The sequence below is a fragment of the Lactuca sativa genome, chromosome 2 (genome assembly GCF_002870075.4).
Source record: "Lactuca sativa cultivar Salinas chromosome 2, Lsat_Salinas_v11, whole genome shotgun sequence".
In the NCBI taxonomy this organism is placed as follows: domain Eukaryota; kingdom Viridiplantae; phylum Streptophyta; class Magnoliopsida; order Asterales; family Asteraceae; genus Lactuca; species Lactuca sativa.
In genome coordinates this window covers 28,078,336-28,099,644 of record NC_056624.2, presented here as the reverse complement: position 1 = coordinate 28,099,644, position 21,309 = coordinate 28,078,336, and the positions used below count along the sequence as shown (strand labels likewise).

Sequence of the window (21,309 nt, the reverse complement as noted above, 5' to 3'; positions counted from 1 at the left end):
CTTCACATGCTGACAACAACAGGGCAGGCTCGTTATCATGAAGCTTGTCACACCCCCAAACCAGACGGAAGAAACGTCCGGGGGTGGAGGACTTCATTTGTAGTATCACAACACATGCATCATAGTAATCAAAGTACAAACAACCATTGTATTTAAAAGTATAATATTTACATGTGTTCAATCATTGTATATTGAAACCAAAACAGTTATACAAAGGAAGAAGATAAGACTCATAATGGCTCCATCTTCTCAAAAAGCTCGGGGAGTAACTGTTATTATTTCCCTGAGAATACAAGTAATTTGAAAAGAGAGTATCAACAATAAGTTGAGTGAGTACATAAGTCTTTATGTTCGCATGGGTGTCTTTGTATTTTGAATAAGAAAACTGTTCTAGAAAATCCCATATTTTATGTGGTATGTGAAAAGTAGTTTTATTCCCATAAAACCGTCCTATTTGTAAACCATTGTATTTGTAAAACTTGTATTTGAGAGTGTGCCTGGCTTCACCAACTGTTATTGAAAACTGTAGTATACCATTGTACTTTGTATTTTGTGAACTGATACTTTGAAGATGTACTTTAGTTGTTTATACACTAACGTGTGGTTAATATCTTTTTAATGAGTTATTATAACCATACTAAGACATGAACGCCTGAAACAAACGCATTGTGAGCGATTAAACTGTTGATAACACTTGCCACTCATTGGCGTGTATGCCTGACTGTAGCTAGCAGCCTGAGTGCGGGGTTGTCAATCCCGATATAGATCTACACAACTTGTTTCGATCCCCGAACTGGAGATTATGGTTATAATGTCAGGGCTTTACCTTGGTTGTCTAAACTAAATCTAAACAACCTGAATTGAATGTCTCATAAAAAGCATATAAACGTTACATGTATTTTAGTTATGAAAACCCAATCATTCTGAAATAAATGACTGACAGTATGTTCTTGACTTAGTATCCCGAACATGTATTTGATAAGTGTAAACCCTTGATTTGTTTTGAATTAAAACCCTTGTTGCATGTAAAACAGTGTATTCATATGAATTATTGCTCTATGTATCATAAATTATACCTATTATAATTTATATGTACCTTATGAATTGGTAAATAACTATTTTTGCATGTAATCCTTTGCTCAACATGTTACAAAGGGTGATTAAACTGATGAAATAACTTTTAAATTTATATACATATACAATTTTATATATAAGTAAAATTTGAACGACCTTTAGACAAATAACTGGTACTATAAGTCCACATCCAAACAAGGAAAAGGACCTAGAATGAATTATTAGTCCTAAGCCTTTTAAATCTTATTTATATTAAATTATATATACAAATATGTATATTTGGGAAAAATATAAGTTTATAAAAGAGTTCAATATTTAAAGTATTTTTGATGCTTTAAAATCATTCTATCGTGATTTGAAATCATTTATTTATAACACAAAGTTGTTGTGTTATACTTGTATTTCCCCCCTTAAAACAGTAGAAATTATGAAAATACGGGGGTATGAACTCACTTGATAGGTGGTAATTCGGACAGGGTTTCGTTTCACGAAAAGGAGTTTATTTGTCGAGAAACCGGCTCAAATCGGGCAGAGTTTTGACAGGAGAGAGGATGAATTCTCGAGAATTTTGGGGCTTCACGGCTTACTTTGGGCTCGAGTCTTGATATCGGGGCTTTAAGGGTTGTATATAAGCTTAAGGGAGTGGAAAAGGTGAAAGAGGGTAAAATTTGGGGTGAAAAAGTGTAATTTCTTCGGAACCCTCGCATGCTATATATAGCCCGAATGCTCGGACCCGAAGCAATGCGAGGTTGACACGCGTCTGATAGATGGCGAGGCAAAGGAAGCTCTTCGGACCGGAGGCTCGCTGCTGGATGGTTCGGATTGGTCTAACCCTCGGTCCAATGAAAAGAAGACACGTGCGAAGGGGGTGTCCGAGGAGGGTGCGAGGGGCGTGCGAGGAGCATGCGAGGGTGAGGTCCGGTGTGTCTCATGCGAGGCTGTCCGGTTCTTACTGGACCTCGGACCAGGACTAATCAGAAGGTGACAAGCAAGACATCGGTCCACTCAGCAGCCGACACGTGGAGGCCTTGCATGCGAGGGTGACGTGGCAGTCATTGTTCATGCGAATTTTCCCGGTTTTTCTATTTTTCTTTATTTTTTTGCCAAAACTTGTAAAATTCATAACTTTTACATACGAACTCCGTTTTTGACGTTCTTTATATGCACGCGTAGGTAAAATTATACTCTACGACTTTCGTTTAGACTTCGTCGGCTAATTTTGAATTTATTTTTAATATTATTATTTTAAACAGACCGGGACGTGAATCCGTTATAAATTCATAACTTTTTCATACTACGTCCGTTTTTGTCTGTCTTTTTACCGTTGTACTACTAATGACGAGACCTTCAATTCTCGTTTAGGTTGTGTCGGCTAAAAACCACTCGATCTTTATTTCGAGTTTTTAGCTGTACACTGCTATACTGAAACTTCGAAAAATCATAACTTCCTCATACGAAGTCTGATTTTGGCGTTATTTTTATGAAAGTTCCCGGTTTAACATAAACTATAACTTTCATTTAGATTGTTAAGGCTAGAAAGCCTTTTATTAAAAATTCAGTTTTTACACTGAACAGTGTTTTGCTGGTTTTGTCGCGGATTTTCGATTGGTCATAACTTCTTCGTTATAACTCGGATTTTAGTGTTCTTTATATTTTTGGAAACCTTGTTACAATCTCTATCTCTTGGTTCAACCCAATTGAGATTATTTAATAATTTGTTTTTGAGGGTCAATTATGTAAATATACATAGTATGCCAAAATTTCTCTTTATAAGTTTACAAATAAGTACAAATTGACCTACACTATTACATAGGTTTGAAATAATGGTTTGTTACAAAGCTCTTGTACTAGGTTGCTTTCATGACTTCGTTCCTTTTGTGGGTTTTTACATTCAGCTGCATAATGCCTATACTCTTGGTAATTATAGCACTGAATATCACTTTTATCATGACTACTCGATGCACTGGGATTGCTTTCTTTCTGGTGATGTGAACCACTTCTGCCACCATGCCCACCACGGCCACTATTGTTTCTTCCTTTACCTATGCCATGTCCTCGTGAGCCTCCAAAACCACCCCGATTTGATTTGCTTTCATCCGATTTCTTCTTGTTTTTATCTGACCATTCTTTGTGAGTTAACAGGAGCTTTCGATCATCACTATCACCTGAACTCTTCATGCGTTCTTCGTATGCCTTGAGTCTTCTGATCACCTCTTTGACAGACATTGTTTCCAAATCTCCAAATTGCTCAAGTATGGAGGCAGCCTAGAGGAATTTGGATGACACAACCCTAAGTAATTTCTTGACTACGTAAGACTCTTCTATCTTGTCTCCCAGGGTACGTAATGTGTTGAATGTGTAGATTACTTTTCAGGTGAAGTCATCAACACTCTTCGTCTCGTTTATGCTCACAGCTTCAAGTTCAGCCTTTAGTGTCTGAATCTTGGCAACCTTCACTTTATCTGCCCCTACAAACATGGTTTTGAGAGCTTCACATGCTTCTTTGGCTGTCTTCTTCTCCGCCAATGTCATGAGCAAATCTCCAGGTATTCCCTGATAAATGGCAGCCAATGCCATGTTATCCTTCTTTGCTTCAACAAGAGTGTTGGAGGTTCTAGATTCTACAGCATCCCAAACACCTTTAGCCAACATAAAGACCCGCATCTTAATTGCCCGTGCTCCATAATTGCTTCTTGTTAACATCGGATAGTGCAGGGTGATTTGCCCGTCTTTGTCGCCATTACCATTGTTGCCTGTCATTTCTTTTCGTGGTTGATACTTGGGCATATACCAGGTTTGCTCTGATACAAAATGTTTGCTCTTCACAAGCCTGTATCTTGAGTGTGGCAATGAAACAGTACCAAAGAAAAACAGAGTACAAAACTTCTTAAAGCTTAGAGATTTTTATTCAGTGAATTGTAAAGAAGGTCACACCTCAACATACATCACTACTACCTATTTAAACTTGAAAAAATGCTAAAAAATTACAACTAACCCAACTAAACTTAAGACCCGGACTCATCAGCCCACATGGCTTTGAATTATTCGATACAAAAAAAAACGTGACATAAAAACAATTTCTGAATTACTCCATCAAAATATATGTCTTTATCATCTAAGCTAGTGTTTAACCAATATCAATAGATTCACATTAAACTCTTCACTAAACAATAAACTAATATATCTCTCATTAGACTTGAGCCAACTAAAATTAAATCAAGGAAATGGAAACATATTCCTTGAATAGCAATAACGCAAGACATTATTTCAATGCTTTTTGGAAAGAGTAATAGAAACAAACCATAAAGAACAACCAACTGAATTTGAAAATGATCCAACATGTTCAAATGTTAAAACATACCCTGCCAACAAGAGAGGGTGTAGATGTAATGCATTAAAAATTGATAGTTGACACAGGAAACTAATCAAGAAACATAGAATCATGCAGAGTAGATATAACAAAAATTGAAGAAGTAGATCTGATGTGTTGCCTTTTGACCATCCACCATCCCACTGATATGAAGCATCTTCAAAATGGAAATTGAGAGATGTTATAAGACTATCATTTAGAGGAAACGAATTTTCAAAGTTTTTAGGCTTAGATGCAAATGGATCATACAAAATAAAATGATCAATATAGACATGAAAAAGGAATTCATTGTGTAATGTGAATCCATATGGATATATATTAATAGCACTAACATCAAACTGGGAAAATGCATGACGTTTGACAAATGATTCATCCATCCCATAATCATCCATCACCCACACCTCACAATCATCACCATCTCTAACCCTTGACATCACACAAAGCGTTCCTATTAAAACTCTTAATACATTCCAGCAGTGCCGATGGTATTGTTGTATAGAAATCTAGAACAGGTATCTCACTAAATGTCTCTGCACCCAAATCAAATGCCACTATCATTTCTTGCTTCCACCTCAAATAAGTATAATAGAGCCAATGAAATCGGCCGTCACGGCCATTTACGCAAACTTCGATTGTACACATAATTGGTCTCATGTGCAACGGAAATCTTTGAGTAATTAAGTCTTAGGAACTTTTTCTCATGCTATAGACCACAACTTGTGGCGGCTTGTAAGCTTAACAACTTTGTAATCATCAATTTTGGGATCATACCCAAACCGAAAATTGGTTTTTGTCTGAGAATCACTCGAGGGCAAAGGACATGGCGGGAGAATTAACACCACCGATAAAGAAGGGTTCCAAACATAAATTGCATAATCACTGAATGGCAAAGAACATGGTCCATAATTAAAACATATTTTAGCCATTCGTCGATCCAATGACATTTCCATAACTAATTTCAGTTTTGGGATTAACCGGGAGTTTGATGAAATTACTCGGTTTGAGTTTGAGATCAGGAGAACGAGAGTCTAACACCTACGGGTCATAAATGGATCAAGTAAAGGCCTTGGACTTCAAGGGAATAGGGTTTAGACCCTATTGGATGTGGATAATATTGGTTATGTGATACAAGCTCTTAGTTTATGTTTTGGAGTCAAAGGGGTAAAATTGGAAAAGTGATGTTTCCAACTTCTTTCATGAATTAAGAATTTTATTTCGATATGTTTTAATTCAAAAGCAATTAGATAGAATTGTGGGGCTCTTCAATACCTTTTCGTGCATATAAAGAATGCCGAAAACAGAGTTGAAACAAAGAAGTTATGGTTGTTTGAAGTTGAAGTGGAATTAGGAACTTTTGAATTACGTAGGGCGTAACACAGGTTTAATGAACTATGCAGGGCTTAATTTATGTTATGCCAAGCATAAACTGGGCAGATCAAAACCTTAAATCTTCAATTTTGAGTCGTATTTAAGGGCTCTAACGTATGGGAAACCCTCTCATTACCAGACTCTATCACCTAAGATCATTCCTTGAGAAACCCTAACCTCCTCTTACTTGTTTTTTAGCCTTGGCATCATTTATGACTTATTTCTCCATTGGAAGGTTGAATCTTGAAGAGCAAGGTGGTGGCAAAGTGTATAGAAGAAGAGTTAAAGTATAGATCCAGCAATAGTACATCATTCATGGACTGTTGTGAGTAAAAAACGTCTAACTTGCTCATTGGTTTCATAAACCTAGTTATTTGTCATATTTGCCACTTTTTTGTCATTTTAGTGCAATAAGTTTAGATCTTGATAGTTTGTGACCTTGTTATGGATAAAGTTGGAAACTTTATCCATCTAAACATCATATTCATTAAAATCCGAAGGTTGGAGATGTGGACTTAATGGATTAAGTCGAGAAAGATGCATTTTTGGACATTTTAAGACTTAAAGACTAGATCTTGTTTATCTATTATGGGGATATTAGGATTGAGATTTGAGCTTGGAGTGAAATGTGTTAATGTATTAAGTGCTTAAAATGAAGTTTGGCAAAGGACGTCGTACACGGAGCGTAATCTGGGCTACGCCCAACGTAGCCTGATTCTTGCCTGTTCTATGAATAGGACTCTACGCCCTGCATAAAGTGACGTACATCGCACGTAAGTCAATGAAAGGTTGATCGTTGACTTTTTGACCAATTTAAATTTTGGTCGACTATGATGGGTTGATGATTTAGAGGGGCAAAATGGTCTTTTGCCCATGTAAGGATTTATCTTAGTATTTGGACTTGCTGAGTTGGGCTACCAAAACCTAGAGCAAAGTGCTCTTTCTCCCTTCTCTTTGTCTTATAATTTGATGCATGAGTTAAAGGCTTATAAGTTGTTTCTCCTTAAGACTTATTCGGTATGTCTTGAGGCTTAAGAACTACTCATATACAAGTGAAGACTAATATATTTTAATGGTTTACTTTTGTTTGGTGGATACCTCTAGTGAACTTCTACTTTTGAGTTTCTTGTCTTCTTTCCCTTGTTTACAAAATGATTATTGATGGATGAAATGGTTTTCAGTTTATTCAAATCTTAAAATGCTTTCATTGTTAATCACATAGTCTTAACACTATAATTAGCCCATTTTTGAAGAAAACCCAACATATACCAAGTCAAACGTTGTAATGGTCGCCTAAAAGTCAGCCGAAATAATTAGGGAGACACACACTGAATATAGAAACCTTTATGCTAAAGAGTTTCTTAAGAGGCGCCATAGAGAATTGTTAAAGATCGTTCGAAATGGTACCTCCAACGTATACTTAATTGACTTTAATATTTTATATTGTTTAAATTCACTTCCTATTAACTTTAATTACTTTATGTAAAATTGGTTGTGGGAAATATGAGAAGGGAAAGATAACTATTTCATGTGATTTGGGAAAGAGAAGAGGAGAAAAAAACTAATGTGCAACTGACGTTATGGAAAATTAATGTAATTTGTCGCTGGGTTGTCGCATATTTTTATGTATTGACGAATTCATAATCCTTCACTAATTCTTTATATAAATAAGCATCACAACTATCAATTTTAAGGGTTGCAAATAAAACTCAATGAGAATACACAAACTTAAGCATTATATCATTAAAAAAAATCTCTTATCCCTAATTTGTGATGAAATAAAAGGTATATCGAATGTAAAAGCAACCAAATTTTCTAAGATCTTCATTTTACACAACCAAAGAATGTTTACTTATTCAAAATCACAAAATTCAAATATGTTGTGTATAAGCAATAAAAAGAGCTTGCAACCTTATATTTGTTGCAATTTTTCACATATATTTGTCCTCGAAAAGTATGTTTCGGTTGCTAGTTCAATCACAAAAAAGTAATAACTTGTTAGTTAATACAAGCAATTTATGCTTAATTGTCTTTTAATCTTTGGTCTCGAGTTCAAAACTCTATATACAATACTAAAACATAACAAAAAAAATAATATATTTGCAATAAAGCTTAGTGTCTTTTAATCTTTGGTCTTGACCTCAAATTTTGTCACACTCAATTGACTCATTCAACGAGATAACTAAACAAGCTTTCAAATAAGTCAGTAGAAACATCAATGTTGCAAAAGCTCAAATTATATAGTAATAATCAAGTAATGAAGTAATATTATGTTTCTGATTAAAAGTTTCTCAAGAAACATACTACAAAAAAGTTAGTTTTTTTATAATATCCGAAAAAAGTTCCACCATATACAACTATGTTAAGTATATATTTTTTTTCGTAGTTTCTAGTGATGGAGATTTTGTTTCAGGAGTCGCATAAGTGAAATGCTTCCTTGTGTTCGTTTTTCTACATCTTTTTCCACTCCTCTTTTTCCATGCTACATACACATTATTAAACACATTATTGAGTAATTGTTTTTTTAAGAATTTAAATAAAAATAAATAAAAAAAGAAAAAAGTAATGTTAACCTTTGTCATCTCGGTGGCATCTACAGAGTCCAATATGTTTATGTTCCTTAGCATCACAGAGGAAACAGGTCTAAGCCTCCTATTAAATTAAGAAAAAAAAATCAGGCGTATGTTGGTTTCAAGATATGGCTAAATGCATACCTTTTCGATTAATTTTTAGGGAAAACCCTAAAAAAATCCTTATATTTTGGCCTTATAATCAATTTAGTCCATATATTATTTATTTTAATTTAATTAAGTCCAAAAACTCACAATTGTATTCATTTTGACCATTTTACTTGTTTAACAGTTCATCACATTTTCAGAATTTACACTTTTTGTCTGGATTTTAAATTTTATTACAAATTTGGTCCAAAATTTACACTTTTGACCTAGATTTCAAATATTTGTTATGATCTCATCCTAAATTTAGGTTTTCTACATCTTTTTTTTCAAAATTTTGTTTCAAATATGTTTCTTTTGCTGTATAAATTCATATTTATAAAAAAAAAACAAATTTTCACATAAAAAACCTTTTCCTTTCTGTATAGGTATTTTAAAAACATTTTTGTATGCAAAAATGTTTTTAAAAAAAGTTTTTTATATAGGTATTCTGCATACAAAATGTTTTTTTATATGAACATATGTTTTTTTGTATAAATATGATTTTACACAGCCAAAAAACATATTTGAAACAAAATTTTGAAAAAAAAAATGTAAAAATAAAAATAAAAAACACTAAATTTAAGATGAATCCGTAACAAAATTTTGGAATCTAGGCCAAAAGTGTAAATTATTTATCAAAAATGTAATAAAATTTAAATTCTGGTTCAAAAGTGTTAATAATGAAAGTAAAATGACATGTTGACCTGGTAAAATGGTCAAAATGAATACAATTGTCTTTTTTTGGAACTTAATTGAATAAAAAATATATATACAAGGACTAAATCAATTATAAGATCTTTTAACATAAGGACTTTTATGGAGTTTTCCCTAACTTTTAGGGAAATTGTCAGAAAAGTCTCAATATTTTCGGAAAAGTTTCACTTTAGTCCCAAGTTTTTGTTTTTTGACCAGAAAAGTCCCGATTATTTGATTTTACACGATAATGTCATTTCTTGTAAAACAAAAAAGTGACTTTTTTATTAATTTGAGTCAAAATGAAATAATCGGGACTTTTCTGTTCAAAAAATAAAATTTGGGACTAAAGTGAAACTTTTTCGAAAATATCAGGACTTTTCTGACAATTTCCCTAATTTTTATTAAGACTTTACCTTTTCGGTTTCACAGCACTTGATGATTTGCATGGTTGAATATTTGAAGCCTCTTGCAACTTACTCTCATTTACATCTTCACAACACACAATGTCCTACAACCAGTAAAATTCACAAGATTATATGCAAAAAAAAATAGTCAAACAGATTTTATGCAAAATATTTCCAAATACTTCTTCCTTAATTATGTGTATGTTTATCTGTAATTATGGGTATATAAATTTACCAATTGTTGGTTTTTCATATCATGGATCGAAGAAAATCTTGAAAATGTTTTCCATGCACATTAAGCAGACCCAAATTAAAGACTGTTACACACCAAAAACATTATTAATTTAATTTCCAGTTTCTTTAATTTTAGCTTCAAGTTAAAATCACACATTTCTGCTTAATAATGTGCATGGAAAAAATTAATACAAATAAAATAAAAAAACAAACCTGTTTTTCTTCTTCTTTTTGTTTTTCTTTTTCCTCCTGTTTAGATTGGTCTTCCTTTAAAGGGGAAGAAGACACTTCATCTCCATGTACAAAAAAAAAACATCACAATTCACAACATGTTAATAGGTTATAACATAAAGAAATTAAAGCAAAATGATACAATAAATAAATCATAGAATTCTAACCTGTTATTTCTCCATTGGTCTCTTTTTCTTCATTTTCTTTGAATTCTTGTTTATCAAGGGAAAGATTTGTATTGGAGACATCGGATTTCTGATCAATGTAATGTAAAAAAAAAAATCTTAATTTAATTTGTTATGTGCAACTTCTTAATAAATATAATGCTCTTTTATATTAAATTTATTTAAAGTAATGAAACAGAATCATAGTACATAAAATATACCTCTTTTTGTTCCTGTTTTGGATGGTTTTCCTTCAAAGGAGAAGAAGAAACTTCATCTTCAAGTACACAAGAGAATGCTGACTCAGCGCCAGCTGGCACTGAAGTATCACAACCTGTGATTCAGGGAAAGTTTACAGTCAAGGGTTTTTGCCACGTCAGCTTTCCAATAACTTTTTTATTTAACAAAAACTATTGTTTTTTAATTACAATTTTATCCTTATCTTTCTCATATGTTACATAAAGTTAAAAATCTCCTGATATAAGTTATCATTTTTAAGTATACATAGTATTTTTGGAATATTGAATTAGTTGATATTAATATTTAAAAAGATCAAAATATTTTGAAGTATACATAGTACTTTCTATTAAACTATAATCATTTTTATTTTGTATACTTAATTAACTATATTAACTAAGTAACTAACCAAAAAAATAATATAGATTTCGTATCGATATATATATCTAGAGGTTGTAAAATGAAATGTTTTTAAAATTTAGGGGTCAAATTTTTCAAAACAGATCTTTTTATATGTACATAAAAATAAATAGAAATTTAAAAAAAAAAAAAAAAAAGAATCTTAGATATGTAACCTGCTATTTCTCCATTAGCTTCTCTTTCCTCAACTTCCTTGAACTCTTGTTCATCAAGAACAATATTGGTATTTGAAACATCAATTTTCTGATTAAAAAAAAAAAAAAAAAAGCAAGTTTCTCAATTTGATCAAAATATCCAATTATAATGAATTAACTATAATTCTTTTATTCAATAACAAAATTATATTAATTAATTAAATATACCTCGTTGCATTGATCTTCAAATGTTTCAGGAACAATGGATACTGATATAACTTCAACAGCGTTTATTCCCTGATTAAACATAAAATTGATTTCAATTCATGGAAAGCATAATAAAACAAGACAAATTTTCGTAATTGGTCCCTGTAGTTTGCAAAATATTGCACTTTGAGGACAACTATGTACAACTTCACACCAAGTCACCACTAGTCCCTATGGTTTCGAAAATTGCATGAATGATCCTTCTGAAATTAACTTTTAACTTTTGACTAATTTATAGATATACAAAATTTCAAAGTTTCAAAATTGATCCTTGAGGTATACACAATTTTCAGATTTGGTCTAAGGGCATTTTGGTCATTTAGAAAAAATTAACTGGTCAAGTTAACGCTAGAAGGACCATTCATGCAATTTTCAAAACCATAGGGACCAGTGGCATAACATTTTGGTCCTTGAGGTATACATAATTTTCAGATTTGGTCCAAGGGCATTTTGGTCATTTAGAAAAAACTAACTAGTCAAAAGTTAAAGTTAACGCTAGAAGGACCATTCATGCAATTTTCAAAACCATAGGGACCAGTGGCATAACGTTTTGGTCCTTGAGGTATACATAATTTTCAGATTTGGTCCAAGGGCATTTTGGTCATTTAGAAAAAACTAACTAGTCAAAAGTTAAAGTTAACGCTAGAAGGACCATTCATGCAATTTTCAAAACCATAGGGACCAGTGGCATAACGTTTTGGTCCTTGAGGTACATACAATTTTCAGATTTGGTCCAAGGGCATTTTGGTCACTTAGAAAAAAACTAACTAGTCAAAAGTTAAAGTTAACGCTAGAAGGACCATCCATGCAATTTTCAAAACCATAGGGACCAGTGGCGTAACGTTTTTCATAGTTGTCCTCAAAGAGCAATATTTTGCAAACCACAGGGACCAATTATGAAATTTTATCATAAAGCTATAAAAAAAAACCCGAAAAATAAAGACTACAAATTAAATGTTTCCATTAGGAAACTACAAATTACCAAACTAACCTCATTTTGTTCCTGTTTTAGTTGCTCTAAAGGGGAAGATAAAACTTCATCTTCATGTACACAAGTCAGCTCTGAGTCTGACTCAGTGCCAGCTGGCAATAAATTATCAAATGATTCAGGACAGCTGGCAGCTGATGTGACTTCAACAGAGGTTATTCCCTGATCAAACATTAAAAAAAATCAAAATAGAGAGGATAATAATAATTAGTAATAATAGCATTATAAAATATAAAAACTAACCTCTTCTTTTTCATGTTCTTGTGTTATAAGTAACTCTGAATTGTGAACAGTTGACTCTAAATTATCACAACCTATTTCAGTGCTGAAATCTTTGTCTTTGAGTTCCTTTAAATCTTCTTTATCAAACACAACGTATTCATAAGGGGCAATATCGTCTTTCTAATCAACATAATAGTAAACTCATCAGTTTTGGAAGTCAAATTATAAACTTTATATAGTATTTAAACCACATGTATAACAAACAACATACCTCCTTACTCGGTTCTTGAAAACTTTCATCACTTATGGATGTTGAAACATCTTCAACAGAACTTGTACCCTGATAATTACCAAAATAACCCTCATCTTACAAAAACATACAAAGGAAAAGTAGATAACTAATAGAAAAGCATTAAATACATTAAAACAATTATGTGGTTGCATGTCAAGGAAACTAAAGGGTTGTTCTTTTTTTCTTAAAGGACTAAATGTGTAAACCACTTAAATATGAACACACTAATCTTTTACCTAATTACCTATTTACCCTTCTTTTTTCTTTGCAACTAACTCCCCTCACATTAAAAATGACAAAACTATGATAACCGATTTTTTTTAATGTAAGGGTAAAATGGTCATTTAGTCGCATTCATACAGTTTTTTCAGACACACTCACCCATACATGACATAATGAGAGAGAGAGAGAGAGAGAGAGAGAGAGAGAGAATTCTAAATGAAAGCATACTATATATTTTCAACTTTCATTAAAGGAAGAAAAAAATATGTTATTTTGCAAGTAACATACCTCATGAACATGTGAGCAGTTTGCTGACGTGGCTTTTGACTCATTCTCTTCAACCACAAGAACATCTGTTATTGTTTCTTTTCCATATTTAATGAGATTCAATTCAGTCTCCAATGCATTAATCCTTTCTTTTTTAACACTCAGACTATGTCTTAAGGAGTTAACTTCATATTCACTAGCCTGTAAAATGTAAATGACATCAATAATTTGGAATTTTACAAAATTTGAGTAAAAAATTTGATAACAGACATTATATTTTGTGTTTTTTCCAGATTAAATCTCAAATTATGTTTTTACTAAAAAAGACATTGTAATTTTTCATTTTTTTCCAATTTAACCCTTTAAGTCGTTTTTTTCCAAAAAGATTGTAAAATGTGAGGGTTTTTTCGAGAAAAACTAAAAAAAACTTGAGGGTTTATTTGGAAGCATTTAGAATGTTGAGGGGGTTTTTTCGGAAAAAAAATACAAAGTTGAGGGTTTTTTTAAATTAAACATCAACTTTATGAAATTAACTCTTGTATTTTTTTCCGGATTAAACCTCAACTTTAAATTTTTTTTACAAGACCTTGAATTTTTTTTCCAAAAAAACCTTCAACTGTGTCTTTTTTTCCAAAAAAAACCCTCAACTTTCTAATTGTTTCCGGAAAAACCATCAACTTTTTTATTTTTTTCCGAAAAAAACCCCTAAAAAAATGCAAGGTCTTTTTCAAGAAAAAAATAAAGTTGAGATTTAATCCGGAAAAAACACAAAACATAAGGTCTTTTATGAGATTAACCCTAATTTTAGAATATTACAATATTTGAGTAAAAAAGACAATAAAAAGGTACTAAATTTCTCACTTCAAACTTACCTCTAGTTTGTTCTTATACTCTTTAAGAACATTCCACAAAGCTCTAGAGAAATTTAGAAGAATATGATTTTCTCTAGATGTCTTTACAGAATCTTTAGTATTTGTTTCATGAGATTTGTTCTTGTTTATTACTTCTGTATTGATGTTGTTGCATGGAGTCTCAACTGATGAATCTTTAATTTCATCAACCTCTTTGACTTTTTCAGGAGTCAACTCTGTCCAAAACAAGTAAAACAGTCTTTAAAACTGTAAAGAATTATGCTCAATGCCCTAAAAGAAATAAAAAAATAATAAAAGATAGTTTTTGTTTAACCTTCTTTGAGAATCTGATGAAGAATATCACCCTTCAACTCATTATCCTGAAAGATTAAAGTAAACAATACAAAAGTCATATGCATATACTTATATATGTATACTAGACTAATCAAAGATTTGTAAAAATTTATTAGTTTACAAAGATAGAAGTTTTGTTTGTATGTTCATAATGATTAGTTAAAAATAATTGATATATACATTGTTATGAATACCGATCTATGTTCTGTATGTGTAGATATTTGATAAAATCATGATTTTGTATAACGCAATATAAATTTGAACAAAACGAAAAAAAGAACACAAAATGATATTGTCATCTGATGAGGGATTTAGGCATTTCAAAATTTGAATCGATTTCCAAATTTAAGATGACGAAATTAAAGGAATTGTGTGTGTTCCTGATTTATTGCTAAATCATAGGATTTATTTTAACAAGGGTGAAGGGTAAATGGTAATTTAACTTTCATAGAGGAAGATTGGATTTGGAGGAGATGCCATGTGGCAAAATTTTATTCTTTTATTAGAATAGAAGAAGAAGATGTTGAAAGAATAAAGATTAGAGTAAGAAAAATACCATAAAAACTTCATTAGGATTGAACTTCATTCTTTTAGATTGTTCTATTTTTGGCAATGTTTGAGTCCTCTTCTTGTTGCCAAATGCATTGGTAGGCTGTTCTTCAATATTCTCAAACCTAAAACAAAAAAACCATAAATTAATATCTTTAAGTGCTCAAAAATGATAAATATACACAAACTATTTTACAATTTTGTCATACTTGATATTCATAAAAGGTGAAGCTTGTCTCAACATATAGGATGTATCTTGATAATCTTCTTCTCCTGATTTAGCAGTTAAAATCTACACAAAATGGTCAATTAGTTAACAGATTATGACCAAAAAATAGTACAAAAACATAAACTTGACATAAAAATTTGTATATACCAATGACATTCTCTTCTTTCCTTCCAAGAAATCACGCAAGTATTTAGTCAACTGTCAACAATGAAGGAGAATGTTTGTGTTATAAGTTATAAACTCAATACAAATAATTGAATTTTGACTTACCATTGAATTTTGAAAGTGCTTGTGAAAAGGCTTCTTTGGGTTCTTCTGATGCTCTAATAATGACTGAAAAGAAAAGGTTCTCAATATTAAAAAAAAAACTAAAAAATTAATGTTATCATTTTATAAGTTATAAACATAGTTGTGAAACTTACCCTTAAACATAATCCAAAAACCATAGATGTGTTGTTGATGAAATTACTCTCAAGTAATCTAGCTCCCTGTAAAAAACATAAAAAGATATCAAATTCTAGTGAAAATTGATACAACAATAACAATAAATTCAATAATAACTGATAAAGAATAGTTATTCACCTGATTTCCAGTCCTTTTTTCTCTTTCAGCTCCAGCAAGGTCAACAATGGTCAATATGGCAGTGGAGGGTTGAACACCAGTATGAAAATATGAGTGAAAATCAATGTTCTCATGGCCACTACGAATGTTTATAATGCATTGTGATCGACTGAAAGTAGAAAAAAATATGTGTTAAAAACAAATTTTATACAAGAAACTAAAAAAGATTTAAACAAGTGATCTTTAGAGTGCATATACCTTGATTGGATATTGGAATTTGTCATAGCAGTAGAACGCTTTGACATTCCAATTGCAATTAAAGATTCAGCCTGCTGAACATCATGGATGATTGTCTGTGTATATGGAACAAAGTCAAAATCCCTAATTTATTCAAGATAACTTGAAGAAAAATGCAGGAAATGATAAGGTGATATATATGGAAGATGGAAAGTAACAGAACCTCTTTCAGGCCTTTGATATTCGATTGTTGCATGAATAAATCACCTCCTTCTTGTGATAAATCCATTATCTTTTCTCCTTTTCCTCGCTCTGAATAGATTTCAAACATTGACAGATAGAAAGTCCTGCAGCAATGTAAATATGTAACATGATAAGTTTTTGAAATTATGACAGGAAGATGAAGAGAAAGCATATGTAATCCATAAAATTATCAATAAGAATTGAACATTATGACCTTGAACATTTAGATTCATTGTTCTCCTTCTCTGAAAAGATCTGTCGAAGGGCAAGAGGAACCATACCAGGCTCTCTGGTAGTTCCGAAGACAGTGTGGGTTTTACCAGATCCACTTGGCCCCATCGCTGCTATCATGCCGCTTTTCCCCTTCAAAAAGTCCTCCACCAGTGGATTCACCATTTTCTCGTAGACTTCACTCTGCCAAAATCAAACAATTAACCCTAATCAGCAATCAATCCTCTACATTTTCACGTCATTTATTGGTCACAAAAATAGAGGAAAACCTGAGAGGATTCAGCACAGAAGACATGTGAAAACCCTTCATAGACTTCAGACTTTGTCCGTCGAGCATCTGCCAAGCTTTGTGGAGGACAAAGCGTGACAGAATGTAAATCGTTCACTTTCAAACATATCTCATTCGTCTTCTTCCCTACAACTTTAGCCGTTTTCGTAGCATCTTTTTTTTTGTTAGGGTTTTGAGGCCAAACATTCTTATGAGCTGCATTCTTCACTGATACTCCAACCTTCGGTTGCGTTACAATCGGTTTTATTCGAAGAAATACTTTAAGTTTCTCAGAAGATGGTGACTCTTTAGGAGACGGAGGCTCTGGAATCTCCTGTTTTTCAGGAATGTCGATGGAAAGGATGTCTTGAATCGGAAAAGAACGTATAGCTGAAGAGGTTCTAGATGATGGAGGCGCTGAGACGGGGACAACGGTGGCAGGAGTGGGTCTGGCTCGCCGGGGAGGGTTTCTCCGGACGGTGACTGTTTTGGGGCACGGCTGCGGACTCTTCATCTCCATTTTGCTGCCGTTTCTCGGTGATCGGCGGAAAGCTTCAAATAATAATAACCGGGAAATGTCAAATGTTAGCGTTTTGAAAATTTGATTCAAAGAACACGAAGTATTTGTAATTGGGTCCGGTTTGATATCCGGGTTTTTGGCCCATATCACAGAACCCAAATCGGTTCAACCAATCCTGACCCGTTAAAAAAAACTCGGTCTTGTCAAAGCCCAATCATTATGGATCTTCTTTCAAAGAAGTCCAGCATGATCGAGTTCGAGATATATAAATGAATTGCGAACTTAATTATTGTTTATGGATCAACTTATTGTGTTGTTTCAATACTTTTCATATCTTACTTTATTTAAACGCTCTAAAAATGGAGACAAAAAGGTATGTATTCTAGGTTTTATATCAGTATTTTGATGAAATTATGAATGTTGTTCTATAAAAATTGGCAAGTTTTCGAAATACTCAGGGCCGGTCCAGACGGTGGGCAATCCGGGCGATCGTCCAGGGCCCACGACTCCAGGGGGCCCAAAATTTATGGGCTATTATGTAGTTTATATGTACAAAAAAATTATTACCTAAATGATTTTTAGGATCTAAAGTTTGTTGAAACTCAAATTAGTTCAAAAGATAAACAATTTAGTTTGTTTGTTATTGATAATTGAACACGTCTATATTGAAAAGTAAATGATATTTTTTTAAATCTTTATTATATTTGTCTTTGAAGGACATTTTTTTTCGCCCCGGGCCTCGTATATGTTTGGACCGGACATTTTCGTTAATAAAATTGCATTTGGCAATATAAGATGTGTAGTTATGAAATACATATTGTTTGTGTTCGAGTTGTCATCCAATAAAGAAAAAAAACTCAGTGGGGGAGGCCCTCATGACCACAAATATGTGGTTCTAAAGGGTTTAAGAGCTTGTAATAACTATAACAAACTATAAGTTGAATGTGCTTATGGTCACCCGAGTTTCCAATCAATCAAGAAAAGTGACATGTTAATGGAAGATTATGGAAAGTCCACAAACAATGAAAGTGAGGAAAAGCTTTAGACTAAACTGAACATTCAAACCATTTACTGACTTATGATGATTAAGTAGTAATGTTGGAATTATTTGTTAAGCGGATATTCAAGATCCCTAAGGTCAAAATTTTCATAGATATGTGATTGTAACGATTCAGGAAAGTGTATATCTACTTCTTTGTTTAATGGTAATTCATGTGGAAGTGTAAGAGACTATTTTTTCATAAGAGTTACTATCATCCAAGAAGTATATATTTATTCCTAAATATTTAAACAAAATGGTTGATGTTTATGGAATACATAGGAAAATTCTATAACACATACATAATCATTTTCGATAATTAAGATGTTTTTATTAGTTACTTATCAATTTGATCAATAATAAATAAAGACAAACAATACTTATGACTTCTAGAATATGTTAATGATTTAGTAATAAGAGCTTGTAATAAGTGTTCATATGTAAAAACGATATTTCAGTAAGTTTAACAAAATTTCTTTCAATACAATACTTTATGGAAAATAGTGTTGGGGATTGATATATAAAAATTTACAAATCAAATAAAAAACATTTCTAAAATTTTAAGCCCCAATAATCCAGGAATCTAATTAGAACAATTATATCAACTAGATCCCAAATATAGGTGTAACATCTCAAAATTCATAGAATTTTATTTTTTTCAAAAATAACCCATTAACCATAAAGTGTTTACAAAAAACATTGTTTCAAAATTATAATCATAATCAGAGAATCCTAAAATTCAATATCATAAAAACAGGAAAATATGCACGATCACGCATTTGCTTGCCCACGATCCTCTGAAATACCTTAAGCAATAAACTGAAATCGTAAGTCAAAACTTAGTGAGTTCCCCCAAAGTACCACCACACAACATAGCAAATTTAGTGAGCCTACAGACTGACTGGACTGTCTCGCAAGGCCTACAGCCTATCCGGACCGCCCCGGGTATCTTGACCTTAGGGGTGACAATTGATGACACGACACGACAAAAATACACGACACGAAACGAAGTTGAGACAAAACTGAAATTTGAATTTGTGTTCGTGTCAAATATAAAAAACACGATGTCGTGTCGTGTTCGTGTCCAAAATTCGACACGAAATTGACACGATTTAGCATTTATCAGTCATGTTTGTCGTGTTATGTATGATTAGGTATTAATTAAATAAATTAATTGTTATATTATGTCATCTTTGTCGTGTTTGTTGTTTTTTAATCGGTTCGTTTTCGTGTTGGTTGAAAAAAACACGACATCGTATCGTGTCGTGTTCGTGTTACAAAAAACCTTGCTTTGTCATGTCGTGTCAGACAAAAACACGAAATGATGCCCCGATTTGTCACCCCTACTTGACCTTCAGCACAAATCATGACCGTCTCAACCCATCCACAATATATCGATATATACAACAGATAAACATAAACACATATCCAACAAATACATGTAATCATACAGATTTATTAATCTATCATATAACTAGCATAGCATCGTCCTATATATCAGGATATATAACTTAGTGGGTCGGTATTGGTACCTTCGACCCACAAGTATAGTGAGAAAAACACACCTTACAGTCCTAAGAAATAGCTACACAGATCACTGCTCCAAATGCTGACTCTACCAGCCACCTATGCAATCACAATCACTTAAGCTCAAACTACCAATCAAAATACCCAAAATGCCCCTAAGTTAAACTTGGGTAAATGTCACACCCCGAAACCGAAGGCGGAAACGTTCCGGGGCAGAGGTGACGTCATGTAGAGTATCACAACCAATGTACATAGTAAGCATAGTAAACACAAAACATTACATTACATAGAATCATTACATTTGTTTGAAAGTAAGGTAATACAAGTTTTATAGATACATAAGTTTAATCAAAAGTAAGACATGACTTCCATATGCTCCGTCTTCTGCAAAAGAACGCGAGATACCTGTCTAAGGAGAATCTGAGAATACAAGCAGTTTTAAAAATATCAGCATAAAGTTGGTGAGTTCATAAGCATAATTTTGTGAGGAAATCTGGTTATTAAATCTTGTGAAAATATTACATTTCCTTTGATAAAGAATGTAGTATATCGAAAACCATTAATATTTGAGTTATGAAATACATATGCTTGTTTACAAGAAAATCCCATATTTGCTATCACGTTTGTCAATTTCTATAAGATAAGCCCTGATTATTACTAGTATGTTAAGAAAAACATAAGTTAAAATTTCTGAAATTCCGTTCGATACAATAGTAGGTAGTTTAATACATAAAACTATAGATTGAAAACCCTGGAATACCATCCAGTATAATAGTAGGTAGTTTTAATACATAAAACTATAGATTGAAAAAAAAATCCGTGAACAAAATTATTTTTAATACGTATTGTGAGTCGTATAACCATACTAATTTGACCCGAGACCTCCTTGACGTTCTTCAGGCGTCGGACGATATCCAAAATTTGTCCCCCAGGCGTGCCCGCCTAACTGTAGCTAACAGTTAAGGTGTGGGATTGTCAGTCCCGAATAGATCTATCCACAAATTCCACGCTCTCCCTCCAGGAGACTTTGGTTATACTACCGGAGAGGATTTACTGATAACCCGAAAGGGTATAATGAAGACGAATCTCACAAGCTAGTATTAACTTATTCACGGTATACTCGATCGTTATTGAATTTCATAATCGTTTTGAAAACATAGTAGAGTATAAATAATTGAATACAAAGTGGTTATTTAACATAATACTCTACTTTAAACATGGATAAACTAAATCAGACATAGTTTATAATTTGACTTTGCATGAAATCTGAATACGTAAAACAAGTAATGATAATCCCAAATTATTCCCATAATAATTTGATTGGTTTGATAAGTTTCCCACACTGTATTGAAAACTATGTAATTATATTGAGAAAACATCTCTTATGCTCTGC

General features: G+C 32.5%; 1 protein-coding gene across 2 annotated transcripts; it reads right to left on the bottom strand.

Moving 5' to 3' along the window:
• Window positions 1-8,031: 8,031 nt before the first annotated feature.
• Window positions 8,032-17,440, bottom strand: LOC111917864 (kinesin-like protein KIN-6). 2 transcript variants are annotated; one of them, XM_023913498.3, is made up of 24 exons: window positions 16,832-17,437; window positions 16,546-16,745; window positions 16,312-16,435; window positions 16,110-16,204; window positions 15,873-16,020; window positions 15,713-15,778; window positions 15,561-15,623; window positions 15,438-15,488; window positions 15,271-15,353; window positions 15,069-15,186; window positions 14,493-14,538; window positions 14,180-14,394; window positions 13,329-13,508; window positions 12,798-12,866; window positions 12,548-12,706; window positions 12,308-12,466; window positions 11,278-11,346; window positions 11,071-11,158; window positions 10,480-10,592; window positions 10,262-10,349; window positions 10,077-10,156; window positions 9,639-9,733; window positions 8,386-8,464; window positions 8,032-8,294 (listed from the first exon to the last, which is right to left on the bottom strand). In XM_023913498.3, the coding sequence occupies exons 1-24, from the start codon at window positions 17,348-17,350 to the stop codon at window positions 8,202-8,204; spliced, it is 3,000 nt and encodes a 999-aa protein (XP_023769266.1). In that variant the 5' UTR covers window positions 17,351-17,437; the 3' UTR covers window positions 8,032-8,201. The 2 variants fall into 2 exon arrangements, 1 of the variants encoding a protein (XP_023769266.1); XR_006187883.2 differs by lacking the exon at window positions 8,032-8,294 and adding an exon at window positions 9,865-9,946 and having other exon boundaries at window positions 16,832-17,440.
• Between the last annotated feature and the right edge of the window lie 3,869 nt (window positions 17,441-21,309).

Excerpts from the sequence above, each read along its gene's own strand:
- LOC111917864 (XM_023913498.3), bottom strand. The coding sequence starts at position 17,350 with ATGGAGATGAAGAGTCCGCAGCCGTGCCCCAAAACAGTCACCGTCCGG. Across the intron at positions 15,354-15,437 it reads GAAAGAAGAGAATGTCATTG|ATTTTAACTGCTAAATCAGG; the intron begins GTATATACAAAT and ends CATTTTGTGTAG. Across the intron at positions 12,867-13,328 it reads ACTGCTCACATGTTCATGAG|GGTACAAGTTCTGTTGAAGA; the intron begins GTATGTTACTTG and ends GGTAATTATCAG.